The sequence below is a fragment of the Dromiciops gliroides genome, chromosome 6 (genome assembly GCF_019393635.1).
Source record: "Dromiciops gliroides isolate mDroGli1 chromosome 6, mDroGli1.pri, whole genome shotgun sequence".
Taxonomy (NCBI): Eukaryota; Metazoa; Chordata; class Mammalia; order Microbiotheria; family Microbiotheriidae; genus Dromiciops; species Dromiciops gliroides.
This window is the reverse complement of record NC_057866.1, coordinates 234,714,749-234,738,036: the sequence shown is the minus strand read 5'-3', so window position 1 is coordinate 234,738,036 and position 23,288 is coordinate 234,714,749. Positions and strand designations below refer to the sequence as shown.

The following is a 23,288-nucleotide window of genomic DNA, read 5'->3' as shown; positions in this document are numbered from 1 at the left end:
TGTTTTCTGACCTAACCTCCTTCCTCTTTCAGTTCAGTTGATGTACGTAGCATACTCTGAAGACAAGATCACTTCCTCTTACTTTGGTGGTGGGAGTGGGGTGGGAAATTATAACTCAAAAGGCAGTGTGAAATACTGGCTAGACCGCAGGTCCTGAAGTTAGGGCAATGTGTTCTAGTCTTGCCTCAGACACACACCAGCTACGTGACCCTAGGAAACTCTTTAAGACTGTAAGGGATGGGGCAGCTAGGTGGTACAGTGGATAGAGCACTGGCCCTGGAGTCAGGAGGACCTGAGTTCAAATCTGGCCTCGGACGCTTAACACTTACTAGCTGTGTGACCCTGGGCAAGTCACTTAACCCCAATTGCCTCACACACACACACACACAAAACCACAAAAAAACCCAAAACACACAAAAAACTCAGAAGACATCAAGACTGTAAGGGACACAGAACAGTTGTCAAACTGTGTTGGTGGGGGGAGTTTCCTACACCTATGACATCCTAGTCAAGGTATCATCCTGTGATCTCATTGGCCCTCTTTGAAAACAAAGGATGATCTACAACATTACAGGTGTAGAACTCCCCACTCCCTCACCCCATTCTCTTCCCAAAAGGATACTCTTCTAGTATTCCAGTCATGGGTCTCATCCCACCAAGTTTCAGCAATACCTGTAAGCTCAAGTCGACCTCCTGACATCAGGCTCTTTAGTTTATCAAGTTCAGTCAACAAACATTTTTTGAACACCTACTGTGTGCTAAGCACTACAGATACAAAGGAAAGTAAAAATGGTGGCAGCTAGTTAGTGCAGAGGATAGAATACTGGGTCTGAGGTCAGAAAGACCTGAATTCAAATCCAGCCTTAGATATACCCTGGTTGTGTAATCTTGAGTGAATCAATTCTGTTGTCTTAGTTTCCTCATCTATAAAATGAGGATAATATAGCACCTACTTCCCCCTAGTGCCAGGCCTGGAGTCAGGAAGACTCATCTTCCTGAGTTTCAGTCTGACCTCAGACACTTACTAGCTGTGTGACCCTGGGCAAGTCACATGACCCCATCTGCCTCAGTTTCCTTATCTGTCAAATGAGCTGGAGAAGGAAATGACAAACCACTCCAGTAGCTTTGCCTTTCAAGAAAACCCCAAATGGGGTCACGAAGGGTTGAACATGACTGAAAAGACTGAACAACAACAACAACGATATCCCATCTTCCACAAGAAGCCTTTTTCTGGTCTCCCTCAATGCTAGTGCTGTCCCTCTGAGATTATCCACAAGGTGTGACATGGTCAGACTACTATTTGATAAAGATGTGATGCTTGGAGAGTTTTCATCTCATTCTAGCAGAATGGAGGATGAATTGGAGTGGCAAAGTTAGTATTCCAAGGTGAATGTTACCTTTTGCCCATCAGGGAAGACCTGAGAAATTTGAACTTGGTGGAACTAATACTATGTAGGAATTGAATTAAATTTTGAGACTAATCTCCCTACATTTCCCAGATACTGAAGTGGCTGGGCTTAGGGAAGAGGGATTACTGATGCTGGGAGGAAATGTTTGTGTATTTGTTCTTACTATACCTTTCAAGTAAATATTCCTTTGTAAAAGCTCATCTGATATTAATTGGTCAAATGGAACTGGGATACTAAGGCACTGGCCTCTGAAATAAAGAAGGGGAGAACATAGTCAGTGGGATTTCAAGCCAGTGGCAGAAGAAAAGACACTCCTTCAATCCTCAAAGGGTACTGGAGAATCTGAGGTGTGGAAGAAGGTAACAGACCAGTTCCTCAGACAGGAAACCAATGGTACAAGTGCATACATAGCTTCTCTCTTCCCCCTGTGCATACTCATTGACTTTAACACTTTCCATATTTTGTTATTTCCAATTAGTAAACGCAAGTATATTATAAGACACAGGGTGAAGAATCAAGTGCATTGTGTTTAGCTATAAAATTACAAATGAAAGTATAAAAATCTCAAAACAAAATGTAATGGGTTAAAAAAAGACACGATAAATGTACATGGTAAAAAAGTAAGTTCTTTTATTTATTTTAAATAGAAATAAATAGTACATACATATATACACACAGATATACAGACATGAATAAGTACATTAAAAATTTTACATTTTACATTTTACATTTTACATTTCTAAAATGGAATATAAATTTTCCATTTACATTTCCATAGGAATATAAATTTTAAGGTATAGTGTACCTATCACATTGTTTTGTAAATCAGAAACTTTTGGGTACAAAGAACACGTAAGAAATTAAACCTAATATTCATAGCGAACTCTATAATAGAGTAGAGAAAGAATCAATAAAGGTTCAGGATATATACTAATGTCACCTATTTCCTTCTGAAAATGATTTATTTTCTATCTCATGTCAGCATGAGAAAAGCTATTGCTACTTACAACACAAGTTATTTTCTGCTGCCTACCTGGAAGGGATAGCGAATGGCTAAAATCGTTTATCTTGTATATGTTAAAATGTACTTTAGGCCTGATTTTAAAAGTTAGTTTTTAAATGATCAGGCCAGGAAAAAAAGGAGCATTTCTTTAAAATGTTGATGTTTGACACAAAGGGAGGGATAAATACAACTATCAGTTATATACTATTTTATTTAAATCTGCACTAACTTGTCTATAGAAAAAGAGCTAGTGCTTACACAGTTTAACATCTATAGTTTTTTGCTACCTTTGGTGAAATCCAAACTAAAATTGGAATGGACCCATCATTTAAGGTCATTTGTTACAAAAGAGTGTGTAAATGTCCTGCCTAGTGCCACTAGGATTGATATCTTCCTTTCTTGTGCCGATTTGGGGAGAGATGATAAAACTCTAGGACTTAGAGACTTCTTTGAAAGGAAGAAGACATATGCAAATGTGATCCTTGGAAAGCTTTTGCATTATCCTTTAAATGTCCAAATGAAAAGGCTCAGGGACAAATGGATTGTGATTTTGGAGATGGTCTCTACTTTGAGCACAGCCCAAGATGTAATCAGTTGACTCTATATATAAGATAAAAAAGCCTTTGGCACCAGAAAGTAAAATGAAAATATTGTAAACACCACAAGCAGAGTATGAGAGTTTTAATTCTAAAAAGTCCTGCTCTCAAAGCCAGAATGTTGTGTGTTTTTTTCTGTAGCAAGTGAAAAAACGCAAAATTTCTGTTTACTTCTTTTTAAATATATTTTGTCATAGCAGCAAATACCATTGGTTTAAAATCATCATTTGAACAGTGTGTCACTTATTAAAGGTAGGTTAGAAATAGACTATAATTTTGTTCTTTCTCTAGTCTTGAAATGGGACCTATTCAGGGGTCCACTAAGACCAGCTTTTTTTTTTAATGAAAGAGAAATTCCTTACAATAAGTTTACCTGTTCAAAGATAAACTGTTTTCTCCCTTAACAGTGTTTTGCTGGTCCTTCTTGCAGCCCATTGATTATTATGAAAGAGGTTTTTACTTCTTCTCTTGAGAGATTGATACAATATTATCAATAGCAATGTAGTTTTGAAAAATTTGTTACCTTCAACCTCCACTCTCCCAAATATTCATCATAGTACATTCAGCAGAGTATTTTTTGGGGGGCTTATTGGATTTTGTTCCCACTTCTCTTAGGCCTGTTTGATCACTTTAAGCTATTATTATCTATCCTTATTATTTCTGGGAATTTTTGAACAGTGATTATCATGTCTTCCACTAAGTTGTAGTTATCATAGTAATTTGTGAGGAAGAAGATGTTAGAAAATTGAAGAGGAAAACAATGGAAAAAACTATGTAATTAAACTACAGGTATGTATCAGCCTTAGGTTCTGTTCCCATTAATTAATTTTCACTTTCCTTTCAATATCAGAATTTTATTAACAGATACAGGTGGTAAAAATGTTTCTCACTTTTTGAAAAAAGTGTCTCTTTCCCCCATCTAATGTGCTAAAGAAATCATCTCTGTTGCTTCTTCAGGATTATCTAATGAAAGCACCTTAGGCCCCACCAAACCAATGAGTAGAGCCCCATTTGGAGCTGTGATCAAGATCGCCAGAAACGCCATGGTCATCACGTTCTTTGCGTATACTTCCAATTGAGTTAAGTTCTTACTTCTTGATGTTTCTAAAGCAAGAGGGCCTAATACAGCCTATGTTTAGGGGGAAAAGTTTGAAGCAGTAAGAAAAAAAACATTAAATAAATGATTTATATTTCAGATAGAACATAAAACCTTCCTCGATTATTAAAATAACCAGCATTTAGTAAGACACCTTGTCCATGGTCGGGACATGATAAGTTTATCGTATGAATAAATGTTCTCAGTGGGTAAACATACCAGTTAATAAAGTACCAATTCATTATTCAGAGGGGTAAAAAGAAATTAAAAGTACTGAAAACACTTAAGAAATAAGCATTCCATTATAGGACGTCTCTCATAAAAAACAGGAAGCATGATGTAGAGGGACAGCTAGATGGCACAGTGGAAAAAACACTGGCCCTGGATTCAGGAGGACCTGAGTTAAAATCTGGCCTCAGACACTTGACACTTACTAGCTGTGTGACCCTGGGCAAGTCACTTAACCCTCATTGCCCCACAGAAAAGAAAAAAAAAAAGAACCTTAGACTTTGAGTCCAACCATCTGGATTCAAATCTTGACTTTACTTCTTATTACTTGTATGACAGTCATTTCTTTCTCTGGGCCTCAGGTTCCTTGCTTTCCTCACTGGGTTGAATTAGATTACCTCTATGGTCCTTTACAAATCAAAATCTATGGCCAAATGAATGACCTTTGGTATCAGATTATATGAGAATTAGGCAACAGCCTTTCAGAGAAAAAAACCACCAAAACACCTAGGAACCTTCGGCATTTTTCTTTAGGGCATTTGGTGGAAAAATTAAGGAAAAATATACAGAGCCTTTGAAGTTAATTTTGTGGGGAAAGGGGGTAGAGGGGCAGTATAAGGGCATAGCATCAGATCCCTAATATCTAATATAATAATAGTTATGTGGGCCTGGACACTTAAAAATGAGTCATTCTCAGAGTCACTGTCCTGTCAGGAGATATGACCTTTTCTTCTTCTTTTTTTAAAAATGCTTTTTCATTCAATTGTTCATTTGTTCACCCACTGGCTAACCTCACTTTTTTTTTTTTGTAGGGCAATGAGGGTTAAGTGACTTGCCCAGGGTCACACAACTGACCTTTTCTTTTTTTTACCAGATCTCTGATTTTTTTGGTGTAAGGTACCAATGCAGATTGGCACCCACTCTGCACCTGAGAGTCTAAGAGACTCGTTTGAGGGCTCTAAGCAAAGTAACTGGTTATATCTTCCCAAGGGGGATTGCTAACGTGGCAGGGCATCAGCTCAACAAAATTTCAGGTGGTAGGAAAGGGGGCCACTTCCCTAGCTATTGGGGCACTTTCATAGAATGCTCCTGAAGAGCAAACACCATTTGTATTTGTATCCCCTCCTGGTAGGGACAGTGACTGGCACATTGGAGACACTTAATATATGCTCTAATGTTCATTTCTACCTATTTACCTTTGCTTTTGCTATTCTCCCTTCTCTTCATCCTTCTTCACCTAACTAGGTTTGAACTATTCTTCAATTCCCATCACAAGTCCTATGAAACCTTCACTTATAACTCTAGTTTATAGACTGGCCTTTCTTCTTCCTCCCCACCCATAATACATTGTGTTAACTGCAAATTTAGGTACTTGATTATATTCCACTTAGCATTTCATTAGATATTTTATATCTGTCTAACTCTCCATTCTTCATGTGCTGCCTGGTCCTCCCTAAAAACTAATCTTTAAAAAGATAAGATCTTTATCCTACTACTTCTATACACCCATAGGCACAAACATTCAATAAATACTTGAACTGAAGGATCCAAAACTTGCTTTCTCTTCTCCATACACAATGTTCCATGTCCTGTTGTAATCCATATCTAGAAGACACTTCTCCTGACTCAAGTGCCAGCTCTACCATTTACTGGTGCCTCAAATTCAAATTCTTCGCATCTAGTTTGTATTTTGTATTTAATTGCACATGTCCTCTTCTCTTTAATCTTTTTTTGTTTGTTTGTTTTTTGTTTTGTTTTGTTTTGTTGATGGGGCAATGGAGGTTAAGTGACTTGCCCAAGGTCACACAGCTAGTAAGTGTCAGTCAAGTGTCTGAGGCTGGATTTGAACTCAGGTCCTCCTGAATCCAAAGCCAGGGCTTTATCCAACTGCACCACCTAGCTGCCCCTCTTCTCTTTAATCTTAACAAAATGTAAGCTCCCTGAGGGCAAAAGCTGTTTTATTTTTTTTTCTTGTATCTTCAGTGCCTATCAACATTGCCTGACACAGGGCAGTCCCTTAATACATGCTTGATGAATGAATGAACCTTGAATTTTCTGAAATTGTTTTTCAAAATAGTTTAAAACTTTAATTTTAACCTTTATAGCATCAATGAGGTACAAACCCAAAAGAAGCCAGTATGTAAATGCAGGTGTCTCAACCATTACAGACAGAAAACTAAAATACAATATCAAAGATTCTTGAAAGAATTAAATTCTTTTGTATTCAACAATCTTGGCATTCACACTGGTTAAATATTTATGGATTCTGAGGCTTTAGGCATTTTACTAAATTGAGATAATTTTTTTTAATCCTGTGTCTAAATTCCTAGTAATGTTAGTCTAAGGAATCAATTTCTTATTCAGAAGTTTTTTATTTCTTTGGCAAATGACTAGCTTAAAAGGAATATGTACATGTGTTAATGAATCTGTAAAGCACATTCCACATCTGAATTGAAAAAGAAACTGTGGGAAACATGGACCAACAAAATCTAATAAGTGAAACTAACCACTAAATACCCATTTGGCTAAGTTATCTAGGTAACTTAGACACAGAGAAAGGACTGGGTCTGTGATTTCAAGGGACTAGAGAACTCTCTCTAACCAATGCAGGGTGGCAAATTCTCTTCAACTTACTCTCTTAGAACATGGAGAGCTTAAATGACTTGCCCAGTATCATATGGGCATCATGTGTCAGAAGTCACACTTGGACCCAGTTCTTCTTTTCTATGTCCCCTGCAGTAGGCTGCCTCAATACACAGATCCACACATATGAAGTACACACATATATTGGTATAGTGAACTGTACATATATGTGCGCATATATATATATATATATATATACACCTGTACAGTACTGAAGAGGGTTCAAGGCCTTCAATCAGCCAATCAATAGGTATTTATTAAGTTCCTACTATGTGCCAGGCACTGGGGATAAAAAGACAGAAAACCATCTGTGCTCTCAAAGAACTAATTTTTTTTTTCAAATTTCCTCCATTCTCTTTTTTCCCTTTAAAAACAAGTCATATTTGGGCAGCTAGGTGGCGCAGTGGAGGGCAGCTAGGTGGTGCAGTGGATAAAGCACTGGCTCTGGATTCAGGAGGTCCTGAGTTCAAATCTGACCTCAGACACTTGACACTTACTAACTGTGTGACCTTGGGCAAGTCACTTAACCCTCATTGCCCTGCAAAACCAAAACAAAACAAAAAACCCCACCCACAAAAAACAACTCATACTTAAAGAGCCCTTTAAGTTATACAAAATGCTTTCCCCATAAGAACTATATGAAGCATGCTACATGATAAACAGTACAAGTATTATCATTCCCATTTTACAGGCAAGAAATACGAGGCAGAAAGGTATAACTTGCCTGAGTTCACACAGCTAGCAAGTGTGTTTTTCTGAATTCAAGAAATATTTGTTTCCCATTACACCACAGGGTTTTCAAACACCTGGAATTGTTTGAGGTTTCCCTACAATTTTCCTACAATTGTCAGATCATTAAGGAAGATGAAGGAATGACATTTTTGTTTTCTGATTTCAATAGAATGAAAACCTATTTATTTAGACTGATTGGGGGTGGGAGTGGGGAGGAAACAACTATTAATTACATCCAAGGTACTCAATATTTTGGTTTTCAAGGTACCCAATATCTTCCAACATTATTCATTAAAATAATTTAAAAAACATTTTCCTCTATAATTCCATCTATTTGTATTTTCTAATTCAGATGTAAAACTACCTTAAGTTTTATTAAAGGTATCAATTAAGGATAAACTATCTGAAAATACTTGCAAAATGACCAACACAGTTATCTAATACCTGAATTAGTTTAGGAGTGACCACCCCCAAAGCACCATCACCACAATAAAAAATTGTAGCTGAGTAGTTTTGACAACTTCCTGTTTATTGGACCCAAATTGCCTCCTTCCAGTGGTTAAATTCTATTAGTCTTTCTTTGGATAGAGAATAAACTATTATTCAGATCCTGATTTTCTAGCTATGGACTGTCAGTATCTGTTTTCTTTCTCATTCCGCCTTCTTCACTGCCATTTTCATTAGCATCTCTACCACACAGTGAAGGAAAAAAAGTCTTTCTGACTACTTTTTCATGGCAGTTGGAGTGGAAGGGGAAAATTCTAGCCTTGGATATATCTGAAGATTCCATTTGTCTCCATTTGTCTTCATCCATACCAAGGATAAAGAGTTGACTAGATTTTGCTAATAATTGGATCACATCTACCTGTACAATGGATCCATTTTATTTTATACTTTTTGTCCCAGCAAGGGCTTAGTTTTTGCTATGCAGGACTATGGAAAGCAAGCAGACTCATCATTATCCTTAAGCCTACACTGGTAAATTTTCTATCTTCTTCCTTTTTGTACTTGAGGCTAGGGCAGAATCCAACCTCAAACACATACTAGCTGTATGACCCTGGGCAAGTCACTTAATGCTGTTTGCTTCAGTTTCCATTAAATGACCTGGAGAAAGAAGTGGCAAATCACTCCAGTATCTTTGCCAAGAAAACTCCAAATGGTGTCCCAAAGAGTTGGACATACTTAATCAACAAAACAAGTTTTCAGCTAATAATCAGAGAAGTCAAGCTGTAAGTAACCTCCAAGACCATCTATTCCAATCCCCTCATTTTATAGATGAAGAGACTGAGGTCTAGAAAGGTTGGGTGACTTTCCCAAGATCATATAGGTAGGTCATAGGCATCAGAGGCAGGATTTAAACCCAAATCTTCTGGTTCCAAAGCCTATGCTTTTCTCCCTACACTAAAACCTGTCTGCTTGAGGCCAAAACATCATGATGTGAGGGAAGGGTAGTCCATCTACCCCCTACTCTATAACTTTCTGTGGCACCGATTAAAAGGGGGAAAACCAAGATGTAGATAATGGTTTCACTTTAGTTAAATTTCAAGAAATTTACAAGGTTTATGGAAACAAGTTTTGAAGGAGGAAAATAGTAACAAGACTTGATTTCATTCCTTGTAATAAGTGCTTGTGGATATAATTTATGCAGTTAGAAGACTGGCATGGGAATATGAATAAAAGGCAATAATTCTAGAAGACTTATAGACTCTGCAACATTCAAAGCATAACAGGTGACTGACTCAATCAATCACACTCAAGTCAGAAAAGTACCTCTCTTTTCAGAGCCTAATTTACATTTTGAATAGCAAAGTGTTGCTTTATAGTATTTCGTAAAATATCTCTTATGACAATCAGGAGTTTTCCTCTTGAAAGTGAAATTTTAAAAAGAATATAGGAACATTATTAGGCAGCTTGGCTTTTTCAAATTATTTCCAAAGTTTGAAGAATATTCATTGACTCATAGTGTTCCTAGGGTTACCTGAAGGTTAACCTCCTGTGCCGCCCCCCGCCAAGCCCCCACTGCTACCCCCCACCAGCAACATACCTAACCAGTATGTTAAATCCGGGGATTTATCCCATCTCAAGGTATCCCATCTCAAGGTCATTTGGGAATATGAAAAACTTACAATCTAGGATTTTATCTAAGTCACTGATAAAAATGTAAACACCAATTTCTGGGGCAAATCCACTACAGCCCTTCTTCCAAGTCTATATTGAACCTGTAAGGAACATTCTTTGGCCATCCAACTATTCTGAATGCATTGAACTGTCCTGGTGTCCTTTCTTTCTGTGTTTAGAACAGCTGCCTATCAGGCTTTTAGTAGAGAACTCAAAACAACCCCTGTAATTAGTAATTCTAAGTACCATACACAAGCGATTAGTAGCATTAATTGCTCTTTCCCATTTTTACCTGAACAGTGGCTTTGGGGATCCATGCCAAGGAAATGAACAATTTTTCCTTAAATGAAAAACCAGCAAAAGACACCAATAAGAATGTGACAAAAATTCGAACCAACAACGACAAGCTCAGTGTAGCAACACAGATGCCTAGAACAAATTCAAAAAGCCTGCGTTAATAATTCAAATTGACAACATATTAGCCAAAAAGAACTTCTTGAGGATAATTAATTATCAAGAACAGCAATAACACCCTAGGTTTGAGCTGTTTTTTATGTTTCAAAGCATTTTCACATGTATTATCATTTTGTCCTTTATTTTTTTAACTCGAAAAATAAAGAAATACAAACATGATTGAATATAAAGCAAAACTTATTACTCCTGGCTCTGGTAAAAATGATATAGTTGATGGAGTACAAAGTAGCATCTAGTTATCGTGATAACACAGATATCAGGAGAGGGAACATTGCTGTCACAGACACCTATGCTTTCATATAAAGAAAGGTGTTGGGGCAGCTAGGTGGCGCAGTGGATAAAGCACTGGCCCTGGATTCAGGAGGACCTGAGTTCAAATCCGTCCTCAGACACTTGACACTTACTAACTGTGTGACCCTGGGCAAGTCACTTTGCCCCACAAAAAGAAAGAAAGAAAGAAAGAAAGTGTTTATCATGTCAGTTGAACTTTATAAATGATCTATAGATAGAAATCTGATTTGGTTTTCTGTTCCCAGATCATGCAGATTGGCTACTTCAGGCAGTATTTGTTCAAAGTACATAACAAGAAATGAATGTGCTGAATACAGCATGTACTGCTGGACAAGTAAAAAAAAAAAAGGCAACGGGACCATGTAAAAAGCTCCAAGGTATTATATTATTCAATATTTCTAAAAACTTCTTCTCTAATATTTTACCGATAGTATTTGATTCAAGATTCTCAACAGAAACCTCTGCTCCAACCAGGCCAAAAAGAAGTGGTTGAAAAATATGCCATGCGTCTGCAATTATTTTCTGCACTTTTGCCTGTAAGAAAAGGAAAATAAATGGATGTTATTAGAGAACTGAGCCACATTAAACATAATTTTATTTCATTATAAATATTTACCATCTCAATCTTGAAATAGTCTGGTTTGGGGAAAGCAAATCTTTTCCAACCCCTTTGCATCAGATTTGTTTTTATACTGCTCTAGATTTAGAGGAGACGAAGCAAGTGTAGTGTAGAGTGAAAGCTTGCCTTGGAGCCAAGAAAACTTGTGCCTCTGACACATACTGTCTGGGTGTCCCTACCCATGCCCCTTAGCCTAGCAGTTGGCAAGGCAGCTCTCTCAGATGATGATACACAGAAAGGGCTGACCTGTTTTGATAGAAGAAGTTCCTCACTGGCACCTCCCACATCAACAAAATTGCAAGTCCAGTCCTTCCCTTTTCTAGTACCTATGCCTCTCCATTTGGAAACAAAGGTGAGGGGAAAAAGCAAAAATGAAGTAAAAATAATTTTTAAAGTAGTCATTCTTTTAGGTGTATTTCATCCTTGTGAACATGTCTATCAACACTGTTTTCTTTTCACTTCATGGTTCTCTGCATCCACAGACTTAAAAATAACTTGTTTTTAAGTGAATGCCTACTGCTTTGTAGTTATCATTTCCTTCCTTCCACAATAAAAACCTGATATCGGGGCAGCTAGGTGGCACAGTGGATAGAGCACTGGCCCTGGAGTCAGGAGTACCTGAGTTCAAATCCGGTCTCAGACACTTAACACTTACTAGCTGTGTGACCCTGGGCAAGTCACTTAACCCCAATTGCCTCACTTAAAAAAAAAAAGAAAGAAAACCTGATGTCACTTTATTGGTGCACTCTAGAGTTTTTATCAGAATTAACAGCAAGCTCATTGGCCTACAGATCATAGGCCCCTCCTCTCTTGACCCCCCTTTTGTTTTTGAAATTTGGGATGTTGCCTCTCCCCACTCCTTCAGTGTCTCTCTTTTATACCTCTGATTCCTTAGAGAACATCACTGTACAATTTCTATCAGAAAAACTCACCAGGAACAACAGACCTTAATAGCTACAATTGCTTCTTGCCTTCCTCTCTCCCACAGATCAAATGCTCTTTTTTCCTGATTGCGTCCAACAGCATGTGTCACTCTGACACAAATAGCAATGTTTTTCATTTACTAATATGTAGTATTGCCTGAGAAAGCCACCAGGTGGCGATGCATGCTTGAGCTGTTCATGGGCATTTCTATTGAGTGCTCTGGTTTGTTGGAGACTGAGCTGCTCTTAGTTCTGAATTCCTTTTCCGTTCCTCTGAACATGTGCACACAGGATTGGTTTGATCATTTTATCCCCCAATCTTTCCTTTCAATGCCTTAGTCTAGAAAGATTTCTTTCTGAGATACAAAGATTCCCCTAATATTTAATGCATACATAGTTCATTGCTGCCTGTCTATCCCCCACCCCTTTCCATTGAGATTCTAATAATTTTTCCTTAACTTTGAGAGATCTAAAAGGATTACTCATTTATGTATAAATGAGCTATTTACTACATTAACCTCTTTTTTTTCCCCAAGGGCAATGAGGATTAAGTGACTTGCCCAGGGTCACACAGCTAGTTAAATGTCAAGTGTCTGAGGCTGGATTTGAACTCAGGTCTTCCTGAATCCAGGGCCAGTGCTTCATTCACTGTGCTACCTAGCTGCCCCTCTACATTAACCTCTTAAACAGAAAAAAAAAAATTAACAGTCCCTTTAAAGCTCCTGAATAGCAGAAGATCAACTTCTGAGTTGAAGTCTGCCATCTCAATTCCCTACCCACCGCAAATCAAAACTGGTGTTTTGAGGACTGTGTTGGTAGAGGATGGGACTCCCCCAGAATTCTGGTCTCACAAGTAAAGGGTGTGGGCTAGAATCTGTCATTTGGCTGGACCTGTATATGGCCACCACTTGTTGCATGTATGAGCTTCTCAGAAAGAGCTTGGGGGAGATGACATGTATATAAATACATGTAAATTATATAAGTTATATTGGGGGGGGCAGAGGGAATTAGGAGGGGGAAGGGTATCAGGAAAGGTTTCATGTAGAAGGGGGATACCTGAGCAGAAGCAAACAAGAGATTCTAAGAGGCAGAGCATTTTTCAACCATGAGGGACAGCCCTTGCAAAGACTAAGAGATAGGTAGAGTGCTGTGTGTGAAGAACCTGAGACAAAATCATGTAGAGGTGGAATGCTATGTGTAAAATGCAGCAAGAAGTCCAGTTTGGCTGGACTAGAGAATACAAAAGGGAAAAAAATTGCACAACAGGGTTGGAAACGTGGGTTGAGGTCAGGTAGTAAAAGGATTTAAAAGTCAAACAAAATACTTTATATTTTAGTCTAGAGGTAGCAGGGAGCCCATTGGAGTTTTTTGAGTAAGGGAATGATATGATCAGAAACTGTGTCTTAGGAAAATCACTTTGGTGTATAGAATGGACTGGGAGACAGAGGTGGGGGGGGAGGAAGCAAGGAATCCAATTAGGAGACTTCTTATTGTTCCTGCTGGTGGTGGTGGTCCTTTGTGCTCAAAGAGGACCAATGACATCACAAGGGTGATGTCTTGACTTGTCTGTGAATTGCATTTAAGTGAGGCAGAGCTGCATAAAGTTGTCAGTCTCCTGCTTTCCTCCAAAGTCATTAAAGTCCAATGGCAAGAAAAAAAGTCAAGATGACTTGCAAGTCCAAGATGCAGTGGATGACCTTGGTCCTTAAGTTCTTTCCCAGGCCTTGGTTTGTCTGAGGCAACACCCATTCAATGACTAAAGGCTAGTAAGAATTGAGACAAAAGATGACCTAATTGTCTAGAAGTGGCAAGTGCCTAAAGGAGAGCGGTAGCCAGATGAATAGTCAGAAGGGGATATAGAAAAGAAATCAAGCATCTACTTCCCCTGCCCCTGGATCATCAATAGGGAGATAATGGCTGGAATCAGCAGTTCCCATACTTGTTTGCCAAGGTCTTGGGCAACCCTACAAGACCATTTAGATTTACAGGAGGGTGGGATAGGTAGGAGGCTTTGTCCACAATGCTGTTATCAAGGTCCCATGACCATGGACATGGAAACACACAATAGAGAAGAGAGGCTGACATAGAATCATCAAAGACTGATCTTGGGGTCTAGATATACCACCTCCAAGTCCTTTACTGTTCTTTGCACTCTAGGCTTGTAATAAACATCTAACATTTCTGTAGAATTTTAAGATTGATCAAGTGCTTTCTCCTTGTTAGGTAGTTCAGGCAGCCCAGCAGTATTACCTGACACATAAGACTTCCTCGGGGACATACATGATATAAAAGAACAGCCATGGGCTCCAGATACAGAATGAGACATTTTAATTTTTATTTTCCTACATGGTCAGTATGCATATGATTATGCATATTTGTCACATGGCTTTTTTCCCTCTTCTTTCCCTACTTGCGGGGAGTGGATGGGAGAGATACAAATTCTTGCTAATGGAAAAAATCAAAAATAAAACAAAAAAGGAGTCCCATTTAACTCTCTTTCTCCTTCAAGAACAGTGAACTCTGCAACAGCAATATAATGAGAGATCCTCAAAACATCAGCCTGAGTTTATGTGCCTTTCTGCAGGCAGCCCTTGCATGGAAGAGAGAGCTTGGACCCCTCATCAAGACTCCTGGGGGCAGCTGCAGGCTTCTTGCCCTTTGTCCATGCCAGGTCACCTGCCTTGTCTTCATGATATCAGTAACATTGTGCTAGATGCTGGAGTTCTGTAATACTGCATTTGCTTCTCTATAGCTGCAAGATCAGATAGAGACAGACTTATTTCTCCAGTAAAAAAAATACAGTAGGGTTGCAACTTTAAGAATATGAATTTTTAGGAAGCAGCTAGGTGGCACAGTGGATAAAGCACTGGATTCAGGAGACCTGAGTTCAAATCTAGCATCAGACACTTGGCACTTACTAGCTGTGTGACCCTGGACAAGTCACTTAACCCCCATTGCGCCACCAAAAAAAGAAAAAAAAAGAATATGAATTTTTAAATGGGAAGGAGGTCCTTTTTGGGAGATCCTTCTATGAAGGGGCAATAAGAACAACACAGGCGAGAGAGTTAAATGATCTCTAGGATCCTTTCCAGCTCTAAGGACTTATGATTCTAGACAGCATGGAGGAAAAGGACAAGATGGTATCCAGATGCTAACTAAGACAACAAGGAAGGAATCCTGGCCTTACCTAAGAATTAGAGCCAGACTTGAGAATTGGCTGTTGGGTAGGAAGCCTAGGAGCCAAGCCTCTGCCCCAGTGAAGATTCTCCTGACATCCTCTGAATATTTTTCTGGCCATGATGAACAGGCAAAAAACATTCCAAAGAAAAAGAAGAAGAAGGAAGCAAAATGGCTATCTTATGAGGCTTTATAAATAGCTGAGGGAAGAAGGAAAGTGAAAAGTAAAGGAGAAAGAGAAGGATATATTCAACTGAATGCAGAATTCCAGAGAACAGCAAGGAGAAATAAGAAGGTTTGCTCAAATGAGCATAGCAAAGAAATAGAAGAAAACAATAGAACGGGAAAGAAGCATTGCTAATAATAAAGCTAGTGAAAGTGAGGGAATTCAAGCTGAGTGATTTAAAATCCTAAAAGATAATGCTGTTAAAGTGCTGTACTCAATATACTAGAAAATTAAAACAATTCAACAGTGGCCACTGGATTGGAAAAGATCAGTTTATATCTCAATCCTAAAGAAGGATAATACCAGAGAATGTTCAAATGACCAAACAATTTTATATGCCAGCAAGGTCATGCTTAATCTGCAAGCTAGGCTTCAGCAATATGTGAACTGAGAATTTCCAGAATAGCTGGCTGGATTTTGAAGAGATAGAAGAATTAGAGATGAAATCGGCAACATTTGCTGGATTATGGAGAAAGCAAGGGTGCTCCAGAAAAAAAAAATCTACTTCTGCTTCATTGACTACAGTAAAGCCTTTGACTGTGTGGATCACAACAAAATGTGGCAGGTTCTCAAAGAGATGGGAATACCAAGTCATTTTACTTGTCTCCTGAGGAAACTGAAGGTCAAGAAGCAACTACTGGAACCAAACATGATTGGTTTAAGATTGGAAAAGGAGTAAGATAAGTCTGTATATTATCACCTTATTTATTTAACTTACATAGAGAGTACATCACGCGAAATGCCGGGATGAATGAATCAAAGTTAGAATAAATGTTGCCAGGAGAAATATCAACAATCTCAACCATGCCAACAATACCATTCTGATGGCAGGCAGAAAGTGGGAAAGAATTAAGAAGCCACTTGATGAGGGTGAAAAAGGAGAGTATAAAATCTGGCTTGAAGCTTAACATAAAAAAACAAAAAAACAAATCTTAGCAACTGGTCCCATCACTCTCTGGCAAATAGAGGGAAAAGATATAGAAGCAGTGTCAGAGTTTATATCCTTGGGTTCAAAGATCACTGCAGATGGTGACTGCAGCTGTGAAATTAAAAGATTCTTGCCCCTTAAGGAAAGCTATGTCAAATCTGGACAGTATACTAAAAAGGAGAGACATCAGTTTGCTGTTTTTCCAGTAGCAATGTATGGATGGGAAAGCTGGACTATATGAAAAGCCAAATGCTGCAAAATTGATGCTTTTGAATTGTGGTGCTGGAGAAGACTTTTGAGAGTCCCTTGGGCAACAAGGAGATGAAATCAGTCAACACTTAAATTAATTCAGACTACTCACTGGAAGGTCAAACACTGGAGCTGAATCTTAAATACTGCCACATAATGAGGAGACAGGACTTATTGAACAAGACTCATGTTGGGAAAGATCAAAGGCAAAAGGAGAAAGGGATGGCAGAGAATGAGATGGATAGATAGTGTCATGGAAACAACAAAAATGAGCTTGGACTGACTTTGGGAGATAGCAGGCTATAGAAGGGCCTGGCATCCTATAGTTCAGGGGGTCATGAAAAGTCAGACATGACTGAATGACTCAACAACAATAGATGTTAGCTTGCTTGCCTGATTTTTCCTGCCTTAACTAACCTCCCTAGACACAAATCTTTGTTATAAACATGGGGTGTCCTCCAGACCCTTCTTATATAGATTTTTCTTAGTAGCTTCCCTGGCCATCCCTTATCCAGTTAAGCCAACATACTGATAAAGAGAAGCTTAAAATGAAAAAGCATAAGACAAAAAAAGCACAATAATGTGGGGATGATTGCTTAGTACATGAAGAGAGAAGACTGGAGAAACCAACATCTTTCTAGGCCAACAACAAAGCAGAATTCCAGCAAGGACATCAAAGAAATATTTGTGTAAAAAGGGATATTTTGGCACATTGCCAGTTCTTTGATGTTTCAAAATTGTTTCACTTATCCTTTCCTCCTGAGATACTTGGTGCCTGGGGGACGAATTTTCTTCATGGAGAAGTTTTTGAAATGAAAACTTGGAGGCAGAAGGAAAAAAGTGATGGTGGGGGACAACAAGTGATTGAGGTGACCACTGTATTTAATCATCCAGTTGGGAGTTTTGGAGATTTTGAGACTTCTCTTCCCCATGCCAAGATTGAATGTTGGGTATTCATATTATTGCTGCACCCAGTAAGATCTTATTACTCCTCCTGATATTTTGTTTGCAAATTCAAAGTGACTTTCATTCTTCCAGACCTTGGATGGACCACATGTTCACAGGAGAGCAGAGCTCTTGAATCAAACCAAGACAAGTAGACATGATTTCCTGATCCTGAATATTGATTTTTTTTTTATGACAGACAAGCTGCCATCTTAATAAAGAGGGACAGGTTTCCCCACATAAAAGGGGATGACAATACGGACAGATGAAGGAATTCTTCCTTTCTGTGGCTATACCTGTTTCTTTATGGGCCCCAGAACAATAAAGACATGTTGTGACAGGGGGTGGGTGGTGTCCCAAAGTCCAGGAGGTCATCTGAATTCCTGTATTAAGCCCTGGACTAGGTTTTTATATCAGTTTGGATGAGGGTTACAAATGTAAAATCATTACCACAAAATATTTTATAAATTTATCACAATTTGTTTGCATTTGCCCCCATTTCCTATTATCTCCTTCCCAACTTCACATGATCTTAAAAAAAACACCTGCATTATATTTTAGAATACCTGCATAAAGCCAGAAATAAAAATAAATCATGTTGTTTAGACTCAGACACTGACAATCCAAATCCCTCATTCCAGGTGTCCCAGCAAAATAATCTCACACACTACCCTGATCTATCTCTCCCTCATAGTGTCTCAGCAGAGTATAGAAAAAGTAGTCCAAAACCTTGATTCTAAATGTTCTGCTTAGCATAGACATTGGTGACCTTTTGGCAGAAACTGTTATGTTCACAGTTTCTAGGCAATCCTTTCCAATTTCCTGAACTTCTGTTCTCCACCTGATGTGGCCTGGGTAGAAACTACACCTGTTATGAAAAATAAACAAAAATGAAAACAGACAATCCTAAGTAAGTGTGACATTCCTCCTCTCAGTGAAATATTTTGTAGTTCCTGAAAAATTACACCAGTACACTTGAACACCTACAGATATAAATCTTAAGTACCATAAGCAAAAAAATCATTATATCTAGGGCAATTATTCCAACATTCCAGGTGAAACTTGGTGAAAATCTTGAAATGAGACCCTAAGACTTATGAAACCCTTTAAATCTGAACACTACTAAATACCACATGAAACACAGTTCAAGAAATCTGATTAAACTACAATCCTATTATATACTTCTGGGGTTTCTGACTAAAAGAACATCATTTGTTTGTGTCAAAATGTACTTTATGTTAAGACAATCTTGAACCATTAGCTTAATCCTTTGTAGGATGAATGTTTATGAAGCAGATATGAGAACATCTCAGAAGGACAATCACTTGATCTTCTGCTAGCTTCTATGAATACTGTATTGCACATTTCTTTTGAAATTATTCTAAAGTAATGTCTTTGTTATGATTCACAATTGTAGTGGAAGAATTAATGTTACCTTAGTAATGTCTCTAAGCTAAATGATTGAAAGTTCCAGGTGTAAAAATAATATCATTAGTATGCATTTTAAAATGAATTAAATATATTTTATTAAATAACATATCACATCCACAATAATATTATCAGCAATAAGCCTAATAGAGTATGAAGCATAATTTGACACTTCTGCTGCAGTGGCTGTCTAAATCACATGCAGAAAATATCACATGCACACAAGGCAATAGGTAACCTTAGTGCATACAGAAATACACAAAAATAGCCAAATCCTTCCCCTGACAAACCTAATCTATAATGCATAGGTAATAAGCACATTCAGTACTGACTGTAATAGCTATTACTGTATAAACAAATGCATGGAAAGAGAAAAAAAGTAGTAAACATATAATAAAAGTTGACATGTGACAATATGTACCAACTTATACACTTATATCTAAAGAATAAATTATATACACAATAGTGTCATCTGGCAATATCTGTAATCACATCTACTTCTGCAACATTATTAGTTAGTTTTTTCATTAGACAGATGGTGCTAGGCCTTCTGTATTATGCTAATAACTTGGAAACCATATTAACCTCAGCTGGTGTATGGTCTAGGCGAGGAGTTTATAACCTGGTATTATTAATGAACTTGGATAGAGGGAGGAAATGACATCTTTATTTTCACTAAAATCTGAACATTTAGCATTTCTTCAAATTATTTAAAAATATTGTTCTGAGAAGGGTCTTTATAAGTTTCACCAGACTATATGACCCAACCAAAGGCTAAGAACCCTTAGTCTAGACTGATCATCAGAATCTTCAGATCTATAGATCAACATGCCCAAACTTGAGCTGGCAGATGAACCAAGCCAACTATGAGCAATTCTGAATCTTCTGAATTGTTTCTCTACCATAGTGAGGTCTACATATCTGAAGCCCTATATAGGACAATAACTGCTTTGGTGTCTGATTCTAATTGTCTAGGTCAAAGTTCCCTTTTCCAAAGCAGAGCTGATAGGTTATAGTATAAAAAGCATGTTTCTCAACTGAATCATCTATTATTTAGCTTATAAAGTCTCCCTACAACTGGTGAGTAACCTCTTCTCCGAGTGTTTGGCAGAACGTCCATCATTTTCACCCTCTATCTCACTATGGAGTTTGGTTCAGAGCATCATGCCATCATTTGTTTTAATTACAGCTCTTTTGAGTGGAAATTGTAGCTATTCAGTAGGCTTCGTTCAGTTGATCTCTCAATATTCACTGGTTGTGAATATTACATTCTCTCCAACCTCTGAGATGATTTAAAAAAAAGTCAAGAGATGGTCAAGATACTTAGCCAAGTATCATCAGGAATGGTAAAAAGTCTGTGGCTTCATTCTTGGTAGCAGGAAATTCCATGTGTTGACTCCTTTAAAGATTTCTGCCTCGGGGTTCCTGGTACTTTCTTTCTTTCTTTCTTTCTTTCTTTTTTTTTTTTTTTTTTTGGTGAGGCAATTGGAGTTAAGTGACTTGCCTGAGGTCACACAGCTAGTAAGTGTTAAGTGTCTGAGGCCGGATTTGAACTCAGGTACTCCTGACTCCAGGGCCAGTGCTCTATCCACTGCGCCACCTAGTTGCCCCCTGATACTTTCAACAATGTGTGATTAAAACATGCAGACTGTGAATCTCTTTGGAGATGGCAAAGTATATTTTTAGAAATCTATATTCCTGCCAAAGTCAAAATGTCCTTGAGTCATTGACTCTCAGTGTTTCTGCTCTGGTCAGGGTGTATTCTATCAGGCAATCCATCCACAGAGATATATTCTCCCACAACACCTTAGCAAATCTTTATGTTTTCCATCTGCTGGTGTGTAGGGTCACTGAGTGCCAAGATGATTTGACTGGTTATTGCTTCAAGAGAGAAGCCCTTGCTAATGCTTACACTCTCCAAAAATTCAATGGGAAGTAGGAACACTTTTCTTTTAGTATATCAAGGACAGGTTTTGTACTTTTCAGTGATGTCAGCTTCTATTTTAGTTGAATTTCTTATTAGCTTTGCAGTCTTCTCTCAACACACATGCAAAGACATCATTTAATGCCTTCCTGGCTGCAGGCTAAATACTTTGGGAGACACCAATGGTTTCTTGCTACTCTGTGGGAACAATTAGTGTCCAAGGCAGCATTCCATTTCATAGTTTTGGCTTCTACCATTATTTCAATAGCTGGAGAATGTCCAGAAGAAGGCAACCAGATTGATGAAAGTCCTTGAATTGATGATGCATGAGGAGAAGTTGAAGGAATTAGGTATATTTAATTGAAAGAAGTGAAGGTTGAGGGAGGCATAACTATACTCAAGTATTTGAAGGGCTGTGGTTTGAAGGAGCGATTAGAACTTTGCCAATGGGCCCCAGAGGACAAAATCATGAGCAACTAGTGCAAGCTATAAAGAAGAAACTTAAATTTGATGTAAGGAAGGCTTCCTACCAATGAAATGGTAGGTAGTCCAAATAGAATGGGTTGCCCCAATAGGAAAGGGATCAGCTTTGAAAAATAGACAAGAGTGGTTAGAGACAAGAGTGTATCATACAAAGGAGGAGAGCTTTTTAAGATGCCATCTGTCAAATATAGCAGAGAAGCCAAGGGTAATGATAATTTATATAGGAACACTGGTTCTGGGGAAGATAGGATGGAATTCTGTAGGGAATTAGAATGTGTCCCAGTATAGAATAGAAAGTAGACAGCATGCCTTATCCTTGCCATTCTCTGGGACCAGGATTAAGAAAGGCTGCAGATACTTTAGATCTAGAAGAGAGACTGGAGCCAAACCACAACCTGGTGTTGATAGAGACTCCAAGATTACCACTGGCAGCTGTGATGGAGGAGAACTGGAGAGCCCTGACCACAGTAGGTATTTGACAGAATGTCAAAGATTTGTCTTACCCTGTACCAATGAAAGCATTAAAAAAAATAGAAATGCTGTTAACAAATAGTGATTAATTTTCTAGGGCCCCCTCACCAAGACCTATTTACCTCCCATTTCTCTACTTCCTGTTAGAATACCGTGAGACTGTTAGCCCACCACGGGGCCATCATTTCAAAGAGAAATCTTTATTCTCATAAAAGAACACCCACAAGCTTGGCTTGCTCTTGCTGTAAAAACCCTGTTTTCAATTATGGGAACTTTCTCCTCCTTTCATTGTACTTACAGTGAAAAAGAGCACAAGAGCAGGAAAATTATTTTATATTTGATAAAATTATAGGGTTGTCACTAGATTACATATAAGCTAAGGTTTTTGCACAACGGACAATGGGATGAGAAGGCAAAAGATATGAAGTTCTCAACACAAACAATAAGTACAAACAATAAGTAATGAATAATCGTTCAAACTCTCTAATAATCAGAAAAAACTAGAATAATTGTGTGATATAGGCTCATTGGTAAAAATGGATAAAAATCGGGGGCAGCTAGGTGGCGCAGTGGATAGAGCATCGGCCCTGAAATCAGGAGGACCTGAGTTCAAATCCTGTCTCAGACACTTGACACTTACTAGCTGTGTGACCCTGGGCAAGTCACTTAACCCCCATTGCCTCACCAAAAAAAAAAAAAAAAAAAAAGAATTTTTTTTAAAAAAAGGATAAAAATCAATGTTGATTAGGCTGCGGAAAAAGGGGAATATCATGGGGGGGGGCAAGGAATGCCATGAAGGGAAAGAGTCGTTTTGGAAAGGAACATTATAATAGTTAGAACAACCATGTTATTCATATGATCATCTTTGATTTAGCAATTCTCCTATGATGACCACACTGTAGAGACATTACTGAAAGGCAAAAAAAATATACTTATTTGTGAGAAAATATATACTACATTACATTATTTAGAACAGCAAAAAAAAAAAGACAAAACAATAACAGCTGAAAAAAATCCATGGGTCCAGCAGCAATGAAGGGCCAAACAAATTGTGACAACTGCACCACAACTGTGACCCATGATCGAACACAATTCTGATAATTGGGTTATAAGACAAATGCAAAGAAGCTTGAGATGATGTATGTAAAGAGATACAGTGGTATAACGAGTCAAGTGATTTATTTACTAATAAATCAGAACACAGCAGACAATGACAATAATTGTCATGAAATCTGAAAATACATGGAAGACAGACTTCAAAAGGAACAAGGAAGGGAACAGGAAGTTTTAATTAATTACAAAGCTACTGTGCATAAAAAAGCAAG

At 38.1% G+C, this 23,288-nt stretch overlaps 1 protein-coding gene across 1 annotated transcript in view; it reads right to left on the bottom strand.

The window, feature by feature from the left end:
- Positions 1 to 3,927: 3,927 nt before the first annotated feature.
- Positions 3,928 to 23,288, bottom strand: part of LOC122732242 (sodium/hydrogen exchanger 9B1-like) — a 54,052-nt gene continuing 34,691 nt past the window's right edge. The window contains exons 9-11 of the mRNA XM_043972336.1: positions 11,016 to 11,124; positions 10,118 to 10,254; positions 3,928 to 4,137 (exon numbers count right to left, since the gene is read on the bottom strand). Of these exons, the coding sequence (XP_043828271.1) occupies positions 3,928 to 4,137; positions 10,118 to 10,254; positions 11,016 to 11,124 (456 nt within the window). The remainder of the gene's footprint in view (positions 4,138 to 10,117; positions 10,255 to 11,015; positions 11,125 to 23,288) is intronic.